The following is a 26,796-nucleotide window of genomic DNA, read 5'->3' as shown; positions in this document are numbered from 1 at the left end:
TGGCTGAATATGCCCTTTCTCCAAAAACTCCTTAATATAGCTCCGCATGGCGGTATGTTCAGGCACAGACAGGTTGAAAAGTCGGCCCTTAGGGAACTTACAACCTGGAATCAAATCAATAGCACAATCACAGTCCCTATGCGGTGGAAGGGAACTGGATTTGGGGTCATCGAATACATCCTGGAAGTCAGACAAAAACTCAAGAACTTCAGAAGAGGGGGAAAAGGAGATTGACATCAAAGGAACCTGATCATGAACCCCCTGACAACCCCAACTAGTCACAGACATGGATTTCCAATCTAACACCGGATTATGTAGCTGCAACCATGGAAAACCCAGCACAATATCATCATGCAAATTATGCAACACCAGAAAACGACAATCTTCCTGATGGGCTGGCGCCATGCGCATGGTCAGCTGTGTCCAAAACTGAGGTTTATTTTTAGCCAACGGTGTAGCATCAATGCCCCTCAAAGGAATAGGGTTCTGCAAAGGCTGCAAGGGAAAACCCCAACGTCTGGCAAATTCTAAGTCCATTAAGTTCAGAGCGGCGCTTGAATCCACAAATGCCATGACAGAAAATGATGATAATGAGCAGATCAAGGTCACAGATAACAGAAATTTAGGTTGTATAGTACTGATGGAAACAGAACTAGCGATTCTCTTAGTACGCTTAGGGCAATCAGAAATAACATGAGCAGAATCGCCGCACAACCTATTCTGACGCCTGAATGTTTGACGTTCAGCTCTAGACAAAATCCTTTCACACTGCATAGGCTCAGGGCTCCGCTCAGAGGACAACATAGTAACATAACATAGTAACATAGTTAGTAAGGCCGAAAAAAGACATTTGTCCATCCAGTTCAGCCTATATTCCATCATAATAAATCCCCAGATCTACGTCCTTCTACAGAACCTAATAATTGTATGATACAATATTGTTCTGCTCCAGGAAGACATCCAGGCCTCTCTTGAACCCCTCGACTGAGTTCGCCATCACCACCTCCTCAGGCAAGCAATTCCAGATTCTCACTGCCCTAACAGTAAAGAATCCTCTTCTATGTTGGTGGAAAAACCTTCTCTCCTCCAGACGCAAAGAATGCCCCCTTGTGCCCGTCACCTTCCTTGGTATAAACAGATCCTCAGCGAGATATTTGTATTGTCCCCTTATATACTTATACATGGTTATTAGATCGCCCCTCAGTCGTCTTTTTTCTAGACTAAATAATCCTAATTTCGCTAATCTATCTGGGTATTGTAGTTCTCCCATCCCCTTTATTAATTTTGTTGCCCTCCTTTGTACTCTCTCTAGTTCCATTATATCCTTCCTGAGCACCGGTGCCCAAAACTGGACCCAGTACTCCATGTGCGGTCTAACTAGGGATTTGTACAGAGGCAGTATAATGCTCTCATCATGTGTATCCAGACCTCTTTTAATGCACCCCATGATCCTGTTTGCCTTGGCAGCTGCTGCCTGGCACTGGCTGCTCCAGGTAAGTTTATCATTAACTAGGATCCCCAAGTCCTTCTCCCTGTCAGATTTACCCAGTGGTTTCCCGTTCAGTGTGTAATGGTGATATTGATTCCCTCTTCCCATGTGTATAACCTTACATTTATCATTGTTAAACCTCATCTGCCACCTTTCAGCCCAAGTTTCCAACTTATCCAGATCCATCTGTAGCAGAATACTATCTTCTCTTGTATTAACTGCTTTACATAGTTTTGTATCATCTGCAAATATCGATATTTTACTGTGTAAACCTTCTACCAGATCATTAATGAATATGTTGAAGAGAACAGGTCCCAATACTGACCCCTGCGGTACCCCACTGGTCACAGCGACCCAGTTAGAGACTATACCATTTATAACCACCCTCTGCTTTCTATCACTAAGCCAGTTACTAACCCATTTACACACATTTTCCCCCAGACCAAGCATTCTCATTTTGTGTACCAACCTCTTGTGCGGCACGGTATCAAACGCTTTGGAAAAATCGAGATATACCACGTCCAATGACTCACCGTGGTCCAGTCTATAGCTTACCTCTTCATAAAAACTGATTAGATTGGTTTGACAGGAGCGATTTCTCATAAACCCATGCTGATATGGAGTTAAACAGTTATTCTCATTGAGATAATCCAGAATAACATCCCTCAGAAACCCTTCAAATATTTTACCAACAATAGAGGTTAGACTTACTGGCCTATAATTTCCAGGTTCACTTTTAGAGCCCTTTTTGAATATTGGCACCACATATTGCCAATATTGCCACAGTGTGCACAATTCTGCGCTCGCACAAGCGCCGGTCAATCTGAATGGCCAGAGACATAGAATCACTCAGACCAGCAGGCGTGGGGAACCCCACCATAACATCTTTGACGGATTCAGAAAGACCCTTTCTGAAAATTGCCGCCAAGGCATCCTCATTCCATTTAGTCAGTACAGACCATTTTCTAAATTTCTGGCAATACAATTCTGCCGCTTCTTGACCTTGACACAGGGCTAACAAGATTTTCTCAGCCTAATCCACAGAATTAGGCTCATCATACAACAACCCCAATGCCTGAAAGAACGAATCAACATTAAGCAAAGCAGGATTGCCAGATTCCAGGGAAAATGCCCAATCCTGTGCGTCACCACGCAGCAGAGATGTGATGATTTTAACCTGGATCACCAGAAGACCGGGGTCTTAATGCAAAAAACAGTTTACAGTTATTTTTGAAACTCAAAAATTTGGATCTGTCACCAAAGAATAAATCAGGAGTGGGAATCTTAGGTTCTAAGGCAGGAGTCTGCACAATGAAATCTGAAATACCCTGTACCCTAGCAGCAAGCTGATCCACCCGAGAAACTAACTCCTGAACATTCATGTTAATACAAGACTCCGTAGCCACCCAGAGGTAAAGATGGAGGAAAAGACCAAACAGGCTAAGGAAAAAAAAATGGCTCAAAATCTTTCCACCCTTCTTCTGAGATGCAATTAACTCATTGTGGGCCAGTTGTACTGTTATGATCTGGTGGCCTTGGAGCAGCATGAGACGTACTCTGGAGAAGGAGGTCCCTGTACTGACCGCAAACCCTGAACCTAGCAGCGCAACTAAAAATAGCCGTTGGGGGTACCTAACACTCCCTAGACCCCTCGACACAGCCTAAGATCTAACTTCCCCTAAAGACAGAAACAGGAAACCTATCTTGCTTCAGAGAAAATCCCCAAAGGATAGATAGCCCTCCACAAATATTGACTGTGAGAGGAGAGGGAAATAACATACGCAGATATGAAATCAGATTTTAGCATAGGAGGCCATACTAGCTAAAAAAAAAGGATAGAACAGAGTACTATGCGGTCAGTATAAAAACACTAGAAAATATCCACCGCAGAAAATACGGATCACCACATCTGACTAAAGACATGGGGGGTATATCTGCATCTCCAGAGAAATAGCTAGGCTGCAAAAAATCCTTCACAGACCAAGCTGGACAAGACAAAAACATGAAAATGCACAGAACTATAAGGTCCACTGCAGGTGGACAGCAAAAACAAAGCCAGGACTTATCTTTGTAGAAAAACACAGCAAACTGGAGAGACCAGCAGGGAAGTGAATCCTTCAAGAACAATGGACAACTGGCACTGACCAAAGGATCCAGCAAAGCTATATACCCCAGTCAGTTTTGCAATTAGTAGATACACCTGTCCACTCCTGCAGTCCAGGCACAACTGGATTACCCTCTACAACCACCGGAGGGAGCCCAAAAGCTGAATTCACAACACATATGGTGTTATAAGGGGTCTGAGGATCTCATCTTGGTACCTAATGGCAGTCAGGCTACCTCTGGCGAGCACATGGAGGGCTGTGTGGCCCTCCAAAGAAATGCCACCCCACACTATTACTGACCCACTGCCAAACTGGTCATGCTGAAGGATGTTGCAGGCAGATCGCTCTCCACGGCGTCTCCAGACTCTGTCACATGTGCTCAGTGTGAACCTGCTTTCATCTGTGAAGAACACAGGGTGCCCTTGGGGAATTTGCCAATCCTGGTGTTCTGTGGCAAATGCCAAGCGTCCTGCACGGTGTTGGGCTGTGAGCACAACCCCATCTGTGAACGTAGGGCACTCAGACCATCCTCATGGAGTCGGTTTCTAAACATTTGTGCAGACACATGCGCATTTGTGGCCTGCTGGAGGTCATTTTGCAGTGTTTTGGCAGTGCTCCTCATGTTCCTCCTTGCACAAAGGCTGAGGTAGCGGTCCTGCTACTGGGTTGTTGCCCTCCTATGGCCCCCTCCACATCTCCTGGTGTGCTGGCCTATCTCCTGGTAGCACCTCCAGCCTCTGGACACTACGCTGACAGACACAGCAAACCTTTGTTGACACAGCTCGCATTGATGTGTCATCCTGGATGAGCTGCACTACCTGAGCCACTTGTGTGGGTTGTAGAGTCCGTCTTATGCTACCACGAGTGTGAAAGCACAACCAAAAATCAAAAGTGACCAAAACATCAGCCAGAAAGCATTGGTACTGAGATGTGGTCTGTGGTCCCCACCTGCAGAATCACTCCTTTATTGAGTGTGTCTTGATAATTGCCAATAATTTCCATCTGTTGTCTATTCCATTTGCACAACAGCATGTGAATTTGATTGTCAAGCAGTGTTGCTTCCTAAGTGAACAGTTTGATTTCACAGAAGTTTGATTTACTTGGAGTTATATTCTGTTTAAGTGTTCCCTTTATTTTTTTGAGCAGTGTATATATATATATATATATATATATATATACTAGCTATTGAACCCGTTCTACGCCCGGGTGGCGAGCATTTATATTGGTATATTGTCTCCATCATGGTATGTGCTGCTCCATCCTGCGTCCCCATCCTGTCATGCGCTGCTCCATCCTGCGTCCCCATCCTGTCATGTGCTGCTCCATCCTGCGTCCCCATCCTGTCATGCGCTGCTCCATCCTGCGTCCCCATCCTGTCATGTGCTGCTCCATCCTGCGTCCCCATCCTGTCATGCGCTGCTCCCATCCTGCGTCCCCATCCTGTGATGCGCTGCTCCCATCCTGTGATGCGCTGCTCCCATCCTGCGTCCCCATCCTGTCATGTGCTGCTCCATCCTGCGTCCCCATCCTGTCATACGCTGCTCCATCATGCGTCCCCATCCTGTCATGCGCTGCTCCATCCTGCGTCCCCATCCTTATGTGCTGCTGCATCCTGCGTTCCCATCCTTATGTGCTGCTGCATCCTGCGTCCCCATCCTTATGTGCTGCTGCATCCTGCATCCCCATCCTTATGTGCTGCTCCATCCTGCGTCCCCATCCTTATGTGCTGCTCCCATCCTGCGTCCCCATCCTTATGTGCTGCTCCATCCTGCGTCCCCATCCTTATGTGCTGCTGCATCCTGCGTCCCCATCCTTATGTGCTGCTGCATCCTGCGTCCCCATCCTTATGTGCTGCTGCATCCTGCGTCCCCATCCTTATGTGCTGCTGCATCCTGCGTCCCCATCCTTATGTGCTGCTCCATCCTGCGTCCCCATCCTTATGTACTGCTGCATCCTGCGTCCCCATCCTTATGTGCTGCTGCATCCTGCGTCCCCATCCTTATGTTCATGCTGCATCCTGCGTCCCCATCCTTATGTGCTGCTGCATCCTGCGTCCCCATCCTTATGTGCTGCTGCATCCTGCGTCCCCATCCTTATGTGCTGTTCCATCGTGCGTCCCCATCCTTATGTGCTGCTGCATCCTGCGTCCCCATCCTTATGTACTGCTGCATCCTGCGTCCCCATCCTTATGTGCTGCTGCATCCTGCGTCTCCATCCTTATGTTCATGCTGCATCTTGCGTCCCCATCCTTATGTTCATGCTGCATCCTGCGTCCCCATCCTTATGTGCTGCTCCATCCTGCGTCCCCATCCTTATGTGCTGCTCCATCCTGCGTCCCCATCCTTATGTGCTGCTGCATCCTGCGTCCCCATCCTTATGTGCTGCTCCCATCCTGCGTCCCCATCCTTATGTTCATGCTGCATCCTGCGTCCCCATCCTTATGTTCTGCTGCATCCTGCGTCCCCATCCTTATGTGCTGCTCCCATCCTGCGTCCCCATCCTTATGTTCATGCTGCATCCTGCGTCCCCATCCTTATGTGCTGCTGCATCCTGCGTCCCCATCCTTATGTTCATGCTGCATCCTGCGTGCCCATCCTTATGTTCATGCTCCATCCTGCGTCCCCATACTGTTATGTGCTGCTCCATCCTGCGTCCCCATCCTTATGTGCTGCTGCATCCTGCGTCCCCATCCTTATGTGCTGCTCCATCCTGCGTCCCCATCCTTATGTCCTGCTCCATCCTGCGTCCCCATACTGTTATGTGCTGCTCCATCCTGCGTCCCCATCCTTATGTGCTGCTGCATCCTGCGTCCCCATCCTTATGTGCTGCTCCATCCTGCGTCCCCATCCTTATGTGCTGCTGCATCCTGCGTCCCCATCCTTATGTGCTGCTCCATCCTGCGTCCCCATCCTTATGTGCTGCTCCATCCTGCGTCCCCATCCTTATGTGCTGCTCCATCCTGGGTCCCCATACTGCCTCTGACCCGCTCGGCGCCGAGTGCTGGGGGGCCTGAGCAGGCGGGGACACCGGCGCGCTGTGGGGGTCAGGTGCCGGTATCGCCGCCAGCTCAGGCCCCCCCAGCACTTACTATACTCACCTGTCCGGCGTTCCATCGCTGAGCACCGCCATCTTCCCGGTCTCCTGGCTGTGACTGTTCAGTCAGAGGGCGGCACCGGCGCGCATTAAGCGCGTCATCGCGCCCTCTGAACTGAAGGCCACAGACCGAAGACCGGGAAGATGGCGCCGCTCAGCGATGGAACGGGGACAGGTGAATATAGGCCGATACTCACCCTCCTGGCGGTCCCTGCTTCTGCGGTTGAGATCGCGGTGTGTGTTCAGTGTGAATGCACACCGCGATCTCCCGGGAGCGTCGCTCTGTGAGGCCCAGACTGCGCCGGCGCTTGCGCTTGCGCAGTCTATAGAGGCTTCGGACAGAGTGACGCTCCCAGCGTTATATTATAGATATGTGTGTGTTTTGAAGGATATTTCCTTTGAAAATGATGTGTAAATGACAGAATTACTCTATGTAAAAGCTCATGTTAAAATCGCATTGCATTCGGATATAAATCGGATGATAGATGTGAAAAATTGGTTTGTACGCGCATGAAAAACACATGACACTTGCATTACACTTTTCCGACTTTGCAGGATGAAAATGGGACCAATTTTAAAATTGCTAGTGTGATACCAGCCTTATAGTGGAGTATCGACTGTAAAACACAGGAGACTCCTGCTCATTTACTGTACACCACCATAACTGGGATGTACAATTATGGTAGGTTGCATTAAAGAGCTTCCTTGGTTGAAACAAATTATCACTGATCCATGGGTTCCACAGGATAGGTGATCGGTGGGATCCACCCTTTGGAAAACTCACCGATAGGAAGAATGGGGAAGTTTTATGTCTGACAGGGCAGTTTTATAGACATTTTATAATAGAGCAGCAATTGGGATTTCTGAACGCAGCCACATTCATTCTCTTTGGGGCTTCGAGAAAAAACAAGAGTAGCACGCACAGCTACTGAGGGAATGAATAGATCAGTGGCTGAGTTGTACATGCAGCTCCAGTCTAAGGCTGCCGTCACACTAGCAGTATTTGGTCAGTATTTTACATCAGTATTTGTAAGCCAAAACCGGGAGTGGGTGATAAATACAGAAGTGGTGCATATGTTTCTATTATACTTTTCCTCTAATTGTTCCACTCCTGGTTTTGGCTTACAAATACTGATGTAAAATACTGACCAAATACTGCGAGTGTGACGGCAGCCTCATGGTGATATACTGTAAGTTCCACATTCTGTCAATTGGTGCTGGTCCCAGCAGTTAGACCCCCACCAATCAATAAGTTATCACTTATCCTGTGAAGAGGTGATTACTTTTTTTCACCGTACAACCCCTGTAAGCAGTGCTGCCACCAGGAATTTCAGGGCCCCATAATGTCAAAATTTTCAGGCCCCATTGAGACTTTTCCACTTCTGCACTACATCCTCACCAATCACACATTAACAGTTCCCATCGAACACCAGATCACCTACAGTGCCTTGCGAAAGTATTCGGCCCCCTGGAACTTTTCAACCTTTAAATTTTTGCGGAAATTCAAAAACTGAAAAGTGGGGCGCGGCCTCCTTTATTTAAAAATATGTCCCATCTTGGGCCCTTATGTCCCTTGTCCAGCTTGCAACCTATATGTCAATCCTGGCCCCCATATGTCCCCCGTCCATCCTGGCTCCCATATGTCCATCCTGGCCCCAATTTTGCCCATCCTTGCCCCCAGCTGTGAGGCATATTTATTTTATATATGTATATATTTTTATATAAAAAATATATACATATTTTTCAAGCACACCTAAGACACTTTGTTAGCACACGAGCATGCTAGGATAACACCTTATCCCAGCATGTTAGCTTATCACTAATAATAACATGTAGATCGGTGTTTATTTGACTGTCGAGACTCACCACCAATTCCAAGAACAGGCGCTACAAAATGTAGCATCCGTGCCACCATCCCACTCAGTCTCTATGGGACTGCTGGAAGAAATGTGAACACTGTGCCACGTTTCAGAGTCATTTTCTTAGGATTGTTAGGGGGTCCACGGTTGGACCTCCACCAAACCGCAGGTCAAAAATTTTTAATTAAGTTTAGAAGTTGTTAAAATAAATCCACAAATTGAATCATGTATATATAGGAATAGCTAAATGATTTACGAAAGTGCCTTTATTTAGCTTTATTCAGCCTAGCTCCGTCTTGGCTTATATTGTAATCCTAGTACATCTGTACTTCACAATGTGCAATCTCTAGATATTCCTTCCATATTTTACCTTGCTAAGGCTACTTCATATTTGTTATTTCCCTTCCTTTTCCTTTATGCAATGTTCATTTATTTTCTACCTAGCTTTTTTATTGTCTTCTTAGAACATCCATATTTCGTCTGTGATACTCCTTCCCCCCTCATTGCTGGGTATTAAGTGCTGATGCTGACACTGCAGGGGTTATAAATTATGCTCAGTCTAGAGAAGCAGGTGGCTTCTCATGCAGATGCCTCCTTTTTACAAGACAATACAATTGTAAAGGCTTCCACACCAGCAGATTACACCAGGCTGATTTAATGGTCTGGACTGTGGTAGACTTCAGAGCTTTGAGTATATGTTCAGAAAATATGCAACTTGGAACTCTGCAATTTATTTTCCATGAATTTATTGGTAAATTATTTAATAATCTTTTAGATATTTTTTTTTTGGGAAGTGCAGAAAAAAACAGAAAATATGTACACATTATTGAGATTACCGACCTAGATTTTCTGAATCTGCAGCAGTATTTTGTGGTCCTGCTCCGTTTTATTCAAACTTCTACTCAACTACAGTAATAAATTATTCCAATATTTCTGGTATTTCCTGTATTCGAAATAAAATCCCCCCGTTCTGCTCTCCCCAGAGTTGAGCAAACGCTGAGCATTTTCTAGTCTGATGTGATAATCATAGGTGACAGTGCGGCTTTGTAGAGATGAGTTTCATGTTATTGAATGGGCATAACTATAGCCATAATCGTGGGCTGGGGGACCATCCTGGGTCGCCAACCGTCTGTAAGTTTATGGACAGTCCGTAAAAACCCAGCGCTTTTATCTGCTGTCCGTCGTTAAAAAGCACCATCCAAAAAGCACCAAAAACGCTTAAAAAACACATTCCCATGCAATCCTATGGGATTCCGCAGTTGCGGTGCCCATGCTGTGGATTTTCCTGCTGCGGAATCACATAGTGGTAAAATCCGCAGCATGTTCATTAGTTCTGTGGAATCACGGCGAAACCACCGCCATAGGATTGCATTGAAATGCTCACTTTACGCATGTGGCTATACCCACCATACGTAAAGTGATCGCTTCATGTGCGGATGGTACCCAGTCTGGAGGAGAGGAGACTCTCCTCCAGGCCCTGCGATCCATATTCATGTATAAAAAAAAAGAATTAAAATAAAAAATAGGGATATACTTACCTTCTGATGGCCCCCGGAGTCCTCCCGCCTCCCAGCGGTGCACGCGGCGGCTTCCGTTCCCAGGGATGCATTGCGCGAATCACCTGAGATGACATGGCGGTCACATGACCGTGACGTCACAAAGATCTTTTGCGCAAAGCACTCCTGGGAACGGAAGCCGTCGCGTGTACCGCTCAGGAGATCGGGGCCACCGGAAGGTGAGAATAACAATATATATTTTTTTTTATTATTATTTTTAACATTCTATCTTTTACTATTGATGCTGCATAGGCAGCATCAATAGTAAAAAAAAGTTGGTCAGACTTGTCAAGCACTATGCTTGTGACCAACCTGTCAATCACTTTTCCAAGCAATGCTTCAAATTGCGTGGAAAATGCAAGCATTCTGCAAGCTAAAAATGCTTGCAAAATGTTTATGTTTTGAGGGAAAACGCATGTGAACTCTGCATGCGTTTTACCAGCGGCAGGGAGTTAAGGAAATGCTGTCGACATTTCTGCAACGCGGGCACATAGTCTAACTCTGTGTATCTGTCTTCCGTTCCTGTTTCCGGCTCATACACGGCACCATACTGTATACACAGGTGCACAACATTCTGTGTTACAGTATGTATGTATATGCTATGTATATAGTGTGGATCTGTGTGTACAGTATAGTGCTGTGTATGCACTATAAGCAGCCAGCATTCTCTATATAATATATACGCAGCCAGCATCCTCTATATTATACAGTATATACGCAGCCATCCTCTCTTGCATACCTGATGTAATTCTCAGTATCTATATTAGTCTGTATATACACACTGCACAGTACCACTCCTCCTGTCCTGTATATACACACTGCACAGTACCACTCCTCCTGTCTTGTATATATACACTGCACAGTACCACTCCTCCTGTCTTGTATATATACACTGCACAGTACCACTCCTCCTGTCTTGTATATATACACTGCACAGTACCACTCCTCCTGTCTTGTATATATACACTGCTCAGTACCATTTCTCCTGTCCTGTATATATACACTACAGTACCACTCCTCCTGTCCTGTATATATACACTGCACAGTACCACTCCTCCTGTATATATACACTGCACAGTACCACTCCTCCTGTCCTGTATATATACACTGCTCAGTACCACTCCTCCTGTCCTGTATATATACACTGCACAGTACCACTCCTCCTGTCCTGTATATATACACTGTACAGTACCACTCCTCCTGTCCTGTATATATACACTGCACAGTACCACACCTCCTGTCCTGTATATATACACTGCACAGTACCACTTCTCCTGTCCTGTATATATACACTGCACAGTACCACTCCTCCTGTCCTGTATATTTACACTGTACAGTACCACTCCTCCTGTCCTATATACATACACTGCACAGTACCACTCCTCCTGTCCTGTATATATTCACTGTACAGTACCACTCCTCCTGTCCTGTATATATACACTGCACAGTACCACTTCTCCTGTCCTGTATATATACACTGCACAGTACCACTCCTCCTGTCCTGTATATATTCACTGTACAGTACCACTCCTCCTGTCCTGTATATATACACTGTACAGTACCACTCCCCCTGTCCTGTATATATACACTGCACATTACCACTCCTCCTGTCCTGTATATATACACTGTACAGTACCACTCCTCCTGTCCTGTATATATACACTGTACAGTACCACTCCTCCTGTCCTGTATATATACACTGCACAGTACCACTCCTCCTGTCCTGTATATATACACTGCACAGTACCACTCCTCCTGTCCTGTATATATACACTGTACAGTACCACTCCTCCTGTCCTGTATATATACACTGTACAGTACCACTCCTCCTGTCCTGTATATATACACTGCACAGAACCACTTCTCCTGTATATATACACTGCACAGTACCACTCCTCCTGTCCTGTATATATACACTGCACAGTACCACTCCTCCTGTCCTGTATATGTACACTGCACAGTACCACTCCTCCTGTCCTGTATATATACACTGTACAGTACCATTTCTCCTGTCCTGTATATATACACTGCACAGAACCACTCCTCCTGTCCTGTATATATACACTGCACAGAACCACTTCTCCTGTATATATACACTGCACAGTACCACTCCTCCTGTCCTGTATATATACACTGCACAGTACCACTCCTCCTGTCCTGTATATATACACTGCACAGTACCACTTCTACTGCCCTCTATATATACACTGCACAGTACCACTTCTCCTGTCTTTTATATATACACTGCACAGTACCACTTCTCCTGTCCTGTATATATACACTGTACAGTACCACTTCTCCTGTCCTGTATGTATACACACTTCACAATACCTTTTCTCCTGTATATATATACACTGCACAGTACCACTTCTCCTGCCCTGTATATATACACTGCACAGTACCACTCCTCCTGTCCTGTATATATACATTGTAAAGTACCATTTCTCCTGTCCTGTATATATATACACTGCACAGTACCACTCCTCCTGTCCTGTATATACACACTGCACAGTACCACTCCTCCTGTCTTGTATATATACACTGCACAGAACCACTTCTCCTGTATATATACACTGCACAGTACCACTCCTCCTGTCTTGTATATATACACTGCACAGAACCACTTCTCCTGTATATATACACTGCACAGTACCACTCCTCCTGTCCTGTATATATACACTGCACAGTACCACTTCTCCTGTCCTGTATATATACACTGCACAGTACCACTCCTCCTGTCCTGTATATATACACTGCACAGTACCACTTCTCCTGTCCTGTATATATACACTGCACAGTACCACTCCTCCTGTCCTGTATATATACACTGCACAGTACCACTTCTACTGCCCTGTATATATACACTGCACAGTACCACTTCTCCTGTCCTGTATATATACACTGCACAGTACCACTCCTCCTGTCCTGTATATATACACTGCACAGTACAGCTTCTCCTGTCCTGTATATATACACTGCACAGTACCACTCCTCCTGTCCTGTATATATACACTGCACAGTACCACTCCGCCTGTCCTGTATATATACACTGCACAGTACCACTCCTCCTGTCCTATATATATACACTGCACAGTATCACTCCTCCTGTCCTGTATATATACACTGCACAGTACCACTTCTCCTGTCCTGTATATATACACTGCACAGTACCACTCCTCCTGTCCTGTATATATATACTGCACAGTACCACTCCTCCTGTCCTGTATATATACACTGCACAGTATCACTTCTCCTGTCCTGTATATATACACTGCACAGTACCACTCCTCCTTTCCTGTATATATACACTGAACGGTACCACTCCTCCTGTCCTGTATATATACACTGCACAGTACCACTCCGCCTGTCCTGTATATATACACTGCACAGTACCACTCCTCCTGTCCTGTATATATACACTGCACAGTATCACTCCTCCTGTCCTGTATATATACACTGCACAGTACCACTTCTCCTGTCCTGTATATATACACTGCACAGTACCACTCCTCCTGTCCTGTATATATATACTGCACAGTACCACTCCTCCTGTCCTGTATATATACACTGCACAGTATCACTTCTCCTGTCCTGTATATATACACTGCACAGTACCACTCCTCCTTTCCTGTATATATACACTGAACAGTACCACTCCTCCTGTCCTGTATATATACACTGCACAGTACCACTCCGCCTGTCCTGTATATATACACTGCACAGTACCACTCCTCCTGTCCTGTATATATACACTGCACAGTATCACTCCTCCTGTCCTGTATATATACACTGCACAGTACCACTTCTCCTGTCCTGTATATATACACTGCACAGTACCACTCCTCCTGTCCTGTATATATATATACTGCACAGTACCACTCCTCCTGTCCTGTATATATACACTGCACAGTATCACTTCTCCTGTCCTGTATATATACACTGCACAGTACCACTCCTCCTTTCCTGTATACTAGGTGTAATTCTCCGTGTATCTGTATTATTCTGTATATATACTCTGCACAGTACAATTTCTCCTGTCCTGTAAATTGGGTGTAGATCTCAATATCTGCATTATTCTGTATACAGTATATACACTGCACAGTACCACTTCTCCTGCACTGGATACTGGATGTCATTCTCAGTATCTGTATTATTCTGTATATATACACTGCACATTGGCATTTCTATCCTTTATGCTGGGTGTAATTCTCAATTTGCTGTTACTCAGTATTATTTTGGACAGCTCAGTGGGTGTGGTTTTATCAGTGGGTGTGGTTTTATTGAGGGGGTGTGGTTTTATTAAGGGGAGTGGTAAATATTAGTGATGAGCGAATGTACTCATTACTCAAGATTTCTCGAGCACGCTTGGGTGTCCTCCGAGTATTTTTTAGTGCTCGGAGATTTAGTTTTTCTTGCCGCAGCTGAATGATTTACATCTGTTAGCCAGCATAATTAAATGTGGGGGTTGCCTGGTTGCTGGGAAATCTCCACATGTACTTATGGTGGCTAACAGATGTAAATCATTCAGCTGCGGAAAGAAAAACTAAATCTCCGAGCACTAAAAAACACTTGGAGGACCCCCGAGCATGCTTGAGAAATCTCGAGTAACGAGTATATTCGCTCATCACTAGTAAATATCCATAATAAAATGGACCACCCGTGAATTTTGGTCCAGTTGTCCAGGAAAACTTGAATAGTAGGTTGGCAACCCTGGGGCCATCTCATTTTTTTCTGGAGGTTGGATGATCAGTGTTATGATACTACTGTCAATCTCTTAAGTTGCTGCTTGCCAATGTCTACCCATGGATACCTTTTTGTATTTTTATGTATACAATTCTGTACTGATTCATATTCTAACATCTTTGCAGTGGTTGCAGCACCATCTTTTGAAGCGGAGCTTCAAAGCCCCTTTTAGATATAAATTCAAATTCTATCTTACTAACTACCAGCAGCTGCCAATAGAAATGTTTACTACTTACCGTATATACTCGTGTATAATCCGATGAAAGTATAAGCCGAGGCACCTTATTTGGCCTCGAAAAACTGGGAAAACTTATTGACTCTAGTATAAGCCAGGTATGCATTGTCCCCTAATCCCTATTCTGGTATGCATGGTTCCTCATCCCCATCCTTGTATGCATTGTCCTCTGATCCCTATTCTGGTATGCATGGTTCCTCATCCCCATCCTTGTATGCATTGTCCTCTGATCCCTATTCTGGTATGCATGGTTCCTCATCCCCATCCTTGTATGCATTGTCCCCTAATCCCTATTCTGGTATCCATGGTTCCTCATACCCATCCTTGTATGCATGACTCCTTATTCCCATCCTTGTCTGCATGGTTCCTCATCCCCATCCTTGTATCTATGATCCCCGTGAGAAAAGCATAAAAAAATAATCATTCTACTTAACTTCCCTGCGCACCCTCGCAGCATCTCGTTCCGATGCCAGCAGCTCCTGGGAGTGGAGAGAGGTGAATATTTATTACCTTAATGAGCGGGCACCCGTAATAGCTATATGCAGCTGCTTTGAAGCTGGAGACTGCTGCTGACACTGTGCGCGTGCTAGAAGAGAAATGAATGTTCACTGCAAGTGCAATGAATATTCATTTATTTTTAGCAGCGGGCACAGGCTTTAGCCGCAGCAGCCGGCTTCCGCCTCCTGTCACCTGCTGGTCCACCTCCCCCACCATTTTCTGGGACAATGATTCGTGTATAAGCCACAGGGGGGCATTTTCAACACAAAAAAATGTGCTGAAAAACTCAGTTTATACACAAGTATATATGGTACATCAAAGGGGTATTCTTGTCTCTTGAGCAGCTCACAGTTCTGCAGTCTCCTTACTTCCTTATTGCGTGGGTTTTTTCTACCTGAAACACGTTAGCGTTATGACTTTTTTTTACTATGTGCATATTCTCTGAACTTTTTTTATCCAATATGGTTAAAGGCTAAGTTGTAACTATTTTTTTTAGTGTTGGAGAACATCCATTTTGGACCACTGAGATTTGGATGTACAGTGGGGGAATAAATTTATATAATTTATACAATGTGATTTTCCGGATTTTATTTTTGATATTCTATCTCTCAATGTTAAAATTAACCTACCCTTAAAGGGAACCTGTCACCTGAATTTGGCGGGACTGGTTTTGGGTCATATGGGCGGAGTTTTCGGGTGTTTGATTCACCCTTTCCTTACCCGCTGGCTGCATGCTGGCTGCAATATTGGATTGAAGTTCATTCTCTGTCCTCCATAGTACACGTCTGCACAAGGCAAGATTGCCTTGCACAGGCGTGTACTATGGAGGACAGAGAATGAACTTCAATCCAATATTGCAGCCAGCATGCAGCCAGCGGGTAAGGAAAGGGTGAATCAAACACCCGAAAACTCCGCCCATATGACCCAAAACCAGTCCCGCCAAATTCAGGTGACAGAGTCCCTTTAAAATTATAGTCTTTGTCAGTGGGCAAACTTATAAAATCAGCAAGGGATCAAATACTTATTTTCCCCACTGTAATTGGACCATTGAGATTTTGACACATGTTCACTACAGCAAAGAAAACAAAGACATCCGGGGATTACCAGTATAGTAACACTTGAGCAGATTGGATATATCATGAGTAATTGAGTTCACTCATTTTAAAAAAGAAAATCCTTGACAATACCTCTAAACTGGATATAAGCCTTAAATGGATTGTCCAGTAAAAATAATTTGTTACCTATCCAGTAAATACACGATAACTTACTAATCAGTGTGATCTGAGCACTTGGTCCTGCACCAATCGGCAGAATGGGCAATTGTTAACTCATCGGGGCACATTTATCAACATTACAAAATTAAGCTGCAGGTTGGATGCCTAACCTCCATTCCATTTTTTCTCTATGGGGCTGCCAGAAAAAGCTGAGTGTAGCCCTTGACAGCCCCATAGGGAATGAATGGAGTGACGGTCAAGGATGTGCAAAAAAATCTCCATACTAATGGAAATACTAGTGCCCCATTGGGGATTAAAGTTCCCTGTTCTGCCTATCAGTGTGGGTCCCAGCAATCAGAAACTCAGCAATAAGACATTCACCAATCAATCAGTTATCATTTATCCTGTGGCTAGGTTATAACTTGTTTTCACCGGACAACCCCATTAAGGCAGAAATGTAACCCACTCCCATTAGTGATGACTGCAGGTATATAAAATATACTAGCCCAAATGGGGATAGTGCCGATAATGTTTGAAAAGCGCTGTGGAATTAATGGCGCTAAATAAGAGGGTAAAATAAATAAAGAAGTGTGAGAACCAGTTCTTGGCTTTCATTATTTAGTCCATTTTCAAATTTCTATCATGTTTGTGTGGGATAAATAAAAGTAGTCGAGGGCGGGTTACGAGTATCCAGGGCCCTGGGCAGTTTATATGTGCCACTCACCCCCAGTCACCACTCCATGTCAATGATGGGTAGATTGATGCCACTCATGGATGGCTTGGTTATCAAGACTCCCACACTACTGATGGGTGGCTTGGTCTTACAATGAGACTGATAGGTGCCCCTCACACACACTTTCATGACTGACACTCTGCACAATTGTTGATGGTGGTAATTTCCAGATAGTGAAAAAGTCAATTATTATAGATTGTCAATGATAACTTGAAAATTCTTACTCTAAAAATTTGGTACAAGACCCAATTATGGGATATATTACCATAACGCTGCTTAGACCGAGAGTATGCCACCATTACCTATGTTCCAGACTAGACCTCTTTGGGTCTGAGATACAAGACCCAAAGGCACAACACCACAGCCCTTATCATAGCTCCCAACCATCCCAGATTCAGCTGGACTGTCCTGGCAACTCATTGGTTTGTCCCAGCTTCTATACACACCTTGGCGGAGGCGGGCCACTTCTCTCTGCTCAGTGCATAAATTAAATTTAATGTATTCACTTCTCAGCCTTCAGGACTCACTTTGCTATGTTTGCAAGCAGCGGCTTCAGCTACCAGCCACAATTCAATGTTAAATATTGGAGATTTCGGTAATATTGACCAGTATTGCATGTGTGAACCCAGTAGCAGATACATGTACATTGTATATGAGTCACCCCGCCTGGACCGTGGGGTACTCGGTACCGGGTCCTGAGTTCACAGGGGGATGTCACGGTGGCGACCCGGTCTGTGGCCCTGGGCACCCATGTAAAAGGGAAAGGTCTTTAAAGGGAATAAAGTTTATGTTCCTGACGCCACCTGTGGTATTCGGTCAGTGAGGACCGACCCTGCTTTAAGGGGTCCTCTGGGGTGATGTTATGGCAGCTAGATGGTATAACTTCCCACAGGTGAAGTGTATCCCCAGGGCTCCAAGTGTGTAAATGGAAGATGGTGAATGGCGCAGCAAAGAACGAGGACACAAGTTTGCAGTCTCTTTGCAGCGCCCCATGGTCCTGGTCATTGCAGTAATATAATTCTCTTCTAGGGGGGAGTGATGTTACGTTTGGAAGCAATGAAGGAGATCTCTTTACCAGGTAACACAAGCATACAACACATTTCATACTTCAGTCCACTATGCTCCTATTTATTAGGGCACTCTTCACACTTAGGTAAAACTGGTGGCCTGGAGAGAAAGTGGCAGTTGCTGTCTGAGCTTTGCTTGGGTAGTTGGTCCCTGACAGGGATGGGAGCCTGTCAGAGGCCTAGATGGAAGGTCACGCAGCTGCGCCTGCCCCACGTGCTGCAGTTCCTAAGAAAGGACACGAACAGAGAACTGTATTGTAGAGAGTGAGAAGAAGTCATAGCAAAGGAGTGGATACCAGAAGGAGTTCTGCCCTGCACAGGCTGCCTCCTTCTGAGGCGCAGGATCCCGGTAGCCGGAACACCGAGGGAGCAACAGTCCCTTATGCCTTGCTCCAGAGACCGGCAGGACAGCTAATTGCAAGTTACTGATCCGCCCCATACCCAGGAGGCAAGGTGGCACCCACAAGAGGCCGGGGCGTGATAGAGTCCCTGTAAAAAGCCTCACGCCACCGGTCATACGGGTTGTCCTATCCATCTGGGGGACAGAGAGAGAGAGAGATTTAACAATAACATCTGCAACATCTGTGAGGACCTTATGAGAGGCTTAGCAGTAAGGTACTACAGCACCAAGGCGCTAGAGGAAGGCTACTGATTTCCACCTGGATAAGGGGACTCTGCATTTGCCTCCAAACTGGCCGGACTCTGCCTGCCCTGTGATCCGGTGCTCTGGACTGTGGATGCTGAAGCCTTCAGTAAAAGGTAAAGAGACTGCAACCTTGTGTCGTCGTTCTTCACTGCGCCTCTCACCATCCACCATCTACACACTGGGAAGCCCTGGGGACATACTTCACCTGTGGGAAGGTATACCATCTAGCTGCCATAACATCACCCCAGCAGACCCCTTAAAGCAGCGTCGGTCATCCTGACCGAGTACCACAGGTGGCGTCACGAACATATCCTTTCAAAGACCTTTCCCTTTTACAACGAATGTCCCGAGGGCCACGGACTGGGTCAGCCACCGTGACATCCCCCTGAGAACCGAAGGACCCGGTACCGAGTACCCCATTGCCCACAGGGGCGCTCCATCTTTACCTTGTTTACTAAAGACTTCAGGCAGCCACCGTCCAAGGCACCAGATCACAGGGCAGGCAGGGTCCGGCCGGCTTGGAGGCAAGTTAGGAGTCCCCTTTTCCAGGTGGAAATCAAAGCCTTCCTCTAGCGCCGTGGTGTTGTAGTCCCTTACTGCTTATGGCTTCAGATAAGGTCCTCACAGATGTTCTCTCTCTCTCTCTGTCCCCCATATAGGATAGGACATAACCTGTATGACTGGTGACTTGAGTCTGTTTATAGGGACTCTAGCACGCCCCGGGCTCTAAAGGTGTCACCGTGTCTCCTGGGTATTAAGGTGGACAGATAACTTGAAGTTCAGCTGTCCTGCCGGTCTCTGATGTAAGTCGTAGAGGCCCTTACAACCTCGGTGTTCTGGCTACCGGTCTCTGCGCCTCAGAAGAAGGCAGCCTGCTCGTGGCTGGTCTCCCAATGGAATCCCGTCATGTACTTCGCTCTCCTACACGCTCACTGCAATATATTCGGCTTTCTGTAAGTCTCTTTCCAGGAGCTGCAGCACTGTGGCTACACAGCTCCGTAAACCCTCCTCTGCCTCAGACTGATCCAGTCTGTTTCCTAGCAAGAACTGTTCTCCCTCTTTCCCTCCAAAACTACCATATATATGGAGAGTCACCAAGTAAATAGGATCAAAAGCTCCCCCTGGTGGCCTGGAGTATGAATGTGTTGCATGCTTGTGTTTACCTGGTGACAGTTATCCCTTCTTGCCTCCAAACGTAACATCACCTCCCCGTGAGGGAAGCAATGCTACTGTTACGACCAGGACCCTGGGGCGCCACATATGCAGCAGTGTACTTCTTTGTACTTGTATACTAAGGTGAAAAAAGTCAGATTTTGTGTTCCTATGAAAATAAAATAAAAAATTGTATTCTAGAGGAAGAATAAAAGTTTTTTTGCTTCCTATAAAATTACTGCAAAATAGTGCAAAACACTTAACATATTTTTATTTTTAATGTGCTTTTTAAAAAATAATGAATAACACAAATCAGCAAATAAAATGGACATATTTGGTGCCTCTGTAATCACAGAACCCAACAATCAGCTTATTTTAAGGGAGTGGTAAATGGCGTAAAAAATGGTGTGATTGATATTTTTTCTTTATTAAACCCATAAAAAAATATTGATAATGTAACTGAGGCTATATTCACATGTAGCATAAATGCTATGTTTTCTCTACTGCTTTTTTCCTGCACATTTTCTGCAGGTATCTGCACCCCACAACGCAATAACAATCTTCTCTGAATATTGCGTGTTTGCTGCTTTTCTTTTATGCATTTTCCTCCTTATTTGATGTCATTTTTGTGCAGATATGAAGCAGAGTTTTTAACACTTTTTATTACTACAGAAAAGTTTTGATTCTGCACTTAAAAATGCAAGTTAGTTCATCTTTAGATGCCTGGAGAGCCAAGATTCCATGAAATCACATCCACTTTGCTTAGACATTGAGACAGTGTTCACATGTAGGTCTAAAAAATGCAGCAATAATTAGAGAAGATTTTTATTGTGGAGCTTGGTGTGGATTCTGCATAAAACAAAAAAACACAGTATTTCTGCAACGTGTGATCACGACCTTACAGACATAAAAGCCAAATGTCATATAGTGAAGCTACATACAGATGAGAAAGTTCTGGTGGCTTTGAAGGTGAATGAAGGGACAAAAATAAATCCACAGGTCTCAACTAGAGATGAGCAGGACGCACAGATGACGGTGCCGGCACTGGCTAATAAAAAGCCACGCCAAGGACGCCGGAAGGTAAAAGATTTGTGGCCTCCATCCAGCTGACAGGTACCATTGACTTGAACGCTGGACCAAAGACCCATGAATTGATCATTTGTCCCTCTTTCTCAGAGTTTAAAATGTAATTTTGTTAAACTGTTCACATGTATGATGAGTTTCTCTGAGAATATTTTGTTATTTACACAGGGGTTATTTTTCTGGTGCTATTTATCACCACTGTGGAGTATGTCGCTAATGGATAATTGGATGGACATTTAAAACCTAAGGATGTGGGGATATTCAGTTAGAATAATCTAGAAGCCGAAATAATCTATCAGCATTATACATTTTGTATAAAGCAGCAACTAAAATAATAAACCCTTATTTCAGCCATTTCCAGATCTCACAAACTCCTTTTTCTCTCAGCACTTTCCTTTTGAGGCCAGCACAATATCGGGCCAAAGTGAACGTGTCTAATACTTGCTGGTCCATCACCATGGTGACAAGCAAGAGGCTCTCCGCAAAGAGAAGGGCCATGGAAGAAAAGGCTCAGCTTGTGGGGGCGATGCAAAGGGAAGAGGAGATGGAGAACACAAAAAAAACACTAGGGAAGGAGGGAGATAGAAGAGGGGAAAACACATAAAAGTAAAGAGGTGTGTGAATAGGCAACGGGCAGGTGGTGAAAAAGGCGACCATTGCCAAGAGAAAAGATGGTCAGTAATGTAACAAAGCATACAATGTGCTGAATCTGATTTCTGCATGTACAGCTCTAACAACCATCTCTTGTTTCCACAGATCTTATCAAATGTTGGATTGTCTAAATGATGCTTTTACTGTCAAGAGGAAGACCCCAGCAGCTTGGTGTTCATGGGTGGTCCTAGCTGGCACTCAAGTATTCCGGATGCATCTGCTGCCTCACTTTCTGTAAACAAATTTAATTTGTACGCTTGATCTATGTGGAAAATGAATTTTGATTATCCTTCTCCTGGCTGCAGGATGAGACTTCTTGTGGTCAAATTGATCCTGTTTTGGGCATCTTCAGCTCTAGCAGGCATCCCTGCTGTGCCTTGGAAGGTGCAGTGTCCATCACAATGTGTCTGTCAGATACGACCCTGGTACACTCCAAGGTCAGCTTACAGAGAAGCCAATACTGTGGACTGCAATGATCTTTTTGATACTGCTGTTCCAAATACACTACCAGCAGGAACTCATACGCTTCTCCTGCAGAGCAACAATATTGCACGCCTGGAGCAAGAAGAATTAGGTTACTTGGAAAACCTAACAGAGCTGGATTTGTCTCAGAATAGTTTCTCCCATATTAGAGACTTTAATGCTAGGCACCTACCGAAACTTGTAAGCCTCCACCTTGAAGAAAACCAATTGGAAAACTTGCCAGACCATAGCTTTTCTGGACTTGAGAGTCTTGAAGAATTGTACTTAAATCACAATCAGTTGAATTACATATCTCCCCAAGCATTTTCTGGTCTACAACGTTTACTTCGTCTTCATCTGAACTCAAACCTACTGTCCAGACTGAATAACCAATGGTTTAAAGAAATGCCATCCCTTGAAGTCTTGATGGTTGGTGGCAACAAGGTTAGTTCAATACTAGACATGAACTTTAAGGCCCTTTCCAATTTACGGAGTCTTGTTCTGGCAGGTATGGCATTGAAGGACATATCAGACTTTGCATTAGAGGGATTACTTAATTTGGAAAGTCTTAGCTTGTATGATAACAGGTTAATCAGAGTACCAAAAGGTGCTTTGCAGAGGGTGCCAAGCCTGAAGTTTTTGGATTTGAACAAAAATCCACTCAGTAGAATCCAACAAAAAGACTTTGAAAATATGGATCAGTTAAAGGAACTTGGATTAAACAGCATGGAAGAGCTGGTATCTATTGATGAGCTAGCATTAGTGAACCTGCCAGAACTGACCAAGTTAGAAGTCACTAACAATCCTAAGCTTTCTTTCATCCATCCCAGAGCTTTCCAGAAACTGCCACGCATGGAAACACTAATGCTGAACAACAATGCTCTGAGCTCTTTACACAGAGAAACTGTAGAGTCACTGCCAAACTTGCAGGAAATTGCTATGCATGGAAATCCTCTGAGATGTGATTGTGTTATCCGCTGGGTCAATGCCACAGCCTCACATGTCCGTTTTATGGAACCTCAATCAACACTATGTGCTGAGCCACCAGAATTAAGGCGCACACAGCTAAGATTAGTCCCTTTTCGTGAGATGAGTGACAGGTGTCTTCCCCTTATTCCAGTACCCAGTTTTTCACCCCGTGTTCGGGCATCGAGTGGACAAAGCATAACCTTACACTGCCGAGCAGTTGCAGAGCCAGAGCCACAAATATATTGGGTCACCCCTTCTGGAGAGAGGCTAGGAGTGTCTGCAGACTGGGGAGGTTATAAAGTACAAGAAGAAGGAACACTTGAAATAGAGGTGGTGTCATCCGCTCATGCTGGTGTATATACCTGTGTAGCACAGAATTTGGTTGGAGCAGATTACAAGAGTGTTCACCTCATGGTCAACCAACTATACCCAGCTAGAGATGATCCTGTCCAACTTCATGTTGGAGAAGTAGGTGAGCGTCATTTACTGCTGTCTTGGGTCCCACCTCTTAATGCACTTGGATGCAGCCTGCGCTGGAGTTGCCTAACACCTGGTGCCAGTGTGGAACGTGCAAGGCTTCCTGTTGGCTTGAACTCCTACAATGTCACAAGACTGCTTCCAGGAGAAGAATGCAGGGTGTGCCTACGTGTTTCCATTCTTGGGGGCAGAGTGAGAACAGCTTGTGCTAGTGCCAGGACTAGGGAAACTGGCACAGGTTACCAACATAGAGGACAAAAAGCATTAACTGCACTAGCTTTCTGCTCATTACTGGTCGTGATTGGATTACTTGCCCGATATCGTCCAGGTGGCAGATCAGACCCTTCCTCGCCATGGTCTCTCTCTGGCAGAGTTATTCACCCTCCAGTTATATACCAATGGAACCAGAATAAAAAAGAAGACCTTTTGTCAGGCATTAATGTGCCAGCTACTCCTCTGTGCTAATGAACTTTTGCCTAAGTTGTTTCAGAGACTTTCCCACATAGACTTTGAAGAGTAGTGCCTTGGAGGGAATCTAAAAGTGAGAGAATGCCTTAAAGAACACAGGCAGACAGCAAAAGAGACAAAGTTGACATGTGGGCACAAAGATGTTTGTAGAAAAAAAGTGCAGACTAATACTCAAGAACATTTATGTACCAAGAAACCTGAAAACCCAGTGTACACTCACACAGATGTGTAGCTGCACAAATGAAGGAAGAATCAATGTACACCGGCAAAGAATAAAAGATGTAATAAAAAAATTAAGAAAACAAACATACACAAACATTTTACAAGCATGGAAGGACACGATCAGTAGATACAACAGATATCACTCTTGCAGCTAATACACATATTGCATTTTTGTAAAAGAAAGCAGAATCCTAACATCTTGTTAAATCACAAAATGATACAAACGGTGTATAGTTATGTAAATGCTACACAATGCTGTGAATCAGTTGCTGTGCGGATACATACACTTGAACTTCCAGCACATTTCTTGGACTCCTGAAGCATCAGGGCCACCAAACACTGGGTTATCATTTTGCTAGTTTTCTATGACTGGAGTACAAACGGTCTTACTATAGCCCATGCAGAACTACTAAAAATTGTTTGAAGAAAAAAAAACAGTAAAAACCTACATTTCAAAAGCAAGGCAGTGCCCCACCTTTCAAATCCATTTGATTCCAAAAAATGGTGGTGGTGTAGGGTCACCTTGGCTTTAACGGTCACTGGATCGGAAAGGAATCTTGGACTTTATAATCAAAGGCAACAAGACTCCTCTTTAAATCCTTTCCCAACAAATATGTACAATCGTGATTGTTATAATAAAGCTCTAAGCAGCAAAAATAATTGGACTGCTGTGTTTGAAATGTTGCCGGTGTACTTATTATGCAGTAAAAAGAATGGTTCATAGAATTTGATTTCTAACAGGGTAAGAGTTAGGCTGTGTTCCCACGATGAGTTTTTGATTTTGCATATTTTCTCTTACAGTTCCAGCAGAGTGGATGGGATTTATTGAAATCTCCTGCCCACTGTGCTATTTTTTTATACTCAGGGTAAACTGACTTGCGGCGCGTTTCAAATCTGCAACAGGTCAATTTCTCTTTCAGGCACGCAGAGTTTTATGTGCAGATTTTTCCTATCAACTTGCTAGATGCAGAAAATTTGCAGGTAAAAAAACGCAAGTGCGTTTTTAGTGTATTTCCACCTTGGAAAGGCATGAAAAACGCATGTAACCCGCACATGAATGTATCAAAGCCAAATACCAAGAAGGATCAAAAACTTGACATACCAAAAAGACAAAACCATAGTGGCAAAACCACAATAAAAAACATGTAAAACACAATTAAAAAAAGCATGTAAAAACACTCAGAAAAACAATGAAAAAACGCACATAACCTAATTTACTTAATAGGTGCAGAAATGGTCCAGAAAATCTGCAACATCACAAACTCATCGTGGGAACATATCTTTATAATTTGTAATTTGCGTTCTCTGAAAAGTTATTTTATTACTATAATAAAGACAGAAATATAAAAAGTGTAAACTTCATTGAGAACCTGAAAATTCAGTTTTGACTATGGATTACTCTAAGCTACTAAATATTTCTGCTGATGAACCTCGTTTCCTACAGAATACATCAGGGTCTACCGGTCAGATATTTGGAACTTTTCAGACCCATACAGATAAATAATCAGGGCTTCCTATGAATATTACATCACCTCAATTATCTTTATTAGGGTGCATACACACAACTGTATTTTATGGACCATGTGACATCCACAATGCCTGGCCCGATCACCTGATCATTGGTCTCCCAACTTGAACTAACAGCAGCATCTATATATATAATTGTCTAAGGGTTTTTCCGTCTGTCTGTCTGTCTGTCCTGGAAATCCCGCGTCTCTGATTGGTCGAGGCCGCCAGGCCTTGACCAATCAGAGACCGGCACAGCATCGACGTAGAAATCCCGCGTCTCTGATTGGTCGAGGCCGCCAGGCCTCGACCAATCAGCAACGGGCACAGCGACGATGATGTCATAAAGGACGTAGACATCCTGCGTCACTGATTGGTCGAGGCCGCCAGGCCTCGACCAATCAGCAACGGGCACAGCGACGATGATGTCATAAAGGATGTAGACATCTCATGTTTCTGATTCAGCGACGGGCACAGTATCGACGTAGATGTCATAATGGTTGCCATGGCGACGATGATGTCATAAAGGTTGCCTCGACCAATCAGCGACGGGCACAGTCTGCCGCGA

General features: G+C 44.6%; 1 protein-coding gene across 1 annotated transcript in view; it reads left to right on the top strand.

The window, feature by feature from the left end:
• Nucleotides 1-25,382, top strand: part of LRRN2 (leucine rich repeat neuronal 2) — a 67,466-nt gene extending 42,084 nt beyond the window's left edge. The window contains exon 2 of the mRNA XM_069756195.1: nucleotides 22,230-25,382. Within this exon, the coding sequence (XP_069612296.1) occupies nucleotides 22,389-24,497 (2,109 nt within the window). The 5' untranslated portion in view covers nucleotides 22,230-22,388 and the 3' untranslated portion in view covers nucleotides 24,498-25,382. The remainder of the gene's footprint in view (nucleotides 1-22,229) is intronic.
• The last annotated feature ends 1,414 nt before the right edge of the window (nucleotides 25,383-26,796 follow it).

The sequence above is a fragment of the Ranitomeya imitator genome, chromosome 3 (genome assembly GCF_032444005.1).
Source record: "Ranitomeya imitator isolate aRanImi1 chromosome 3, aRanImi1.pri, whole genome shotgun sequence".
NCBI lineage: Eukaryota > Metazoa > Chordata > Amphibia > Anura > Dendrobatidae > Ranitomeya > Ranitomeya imitator.
The sequence above is the reverse complement of the archived record's forward strand: the minus strand, read 5'-3'. Positions and strand labels throughout refer to the sequence as shown.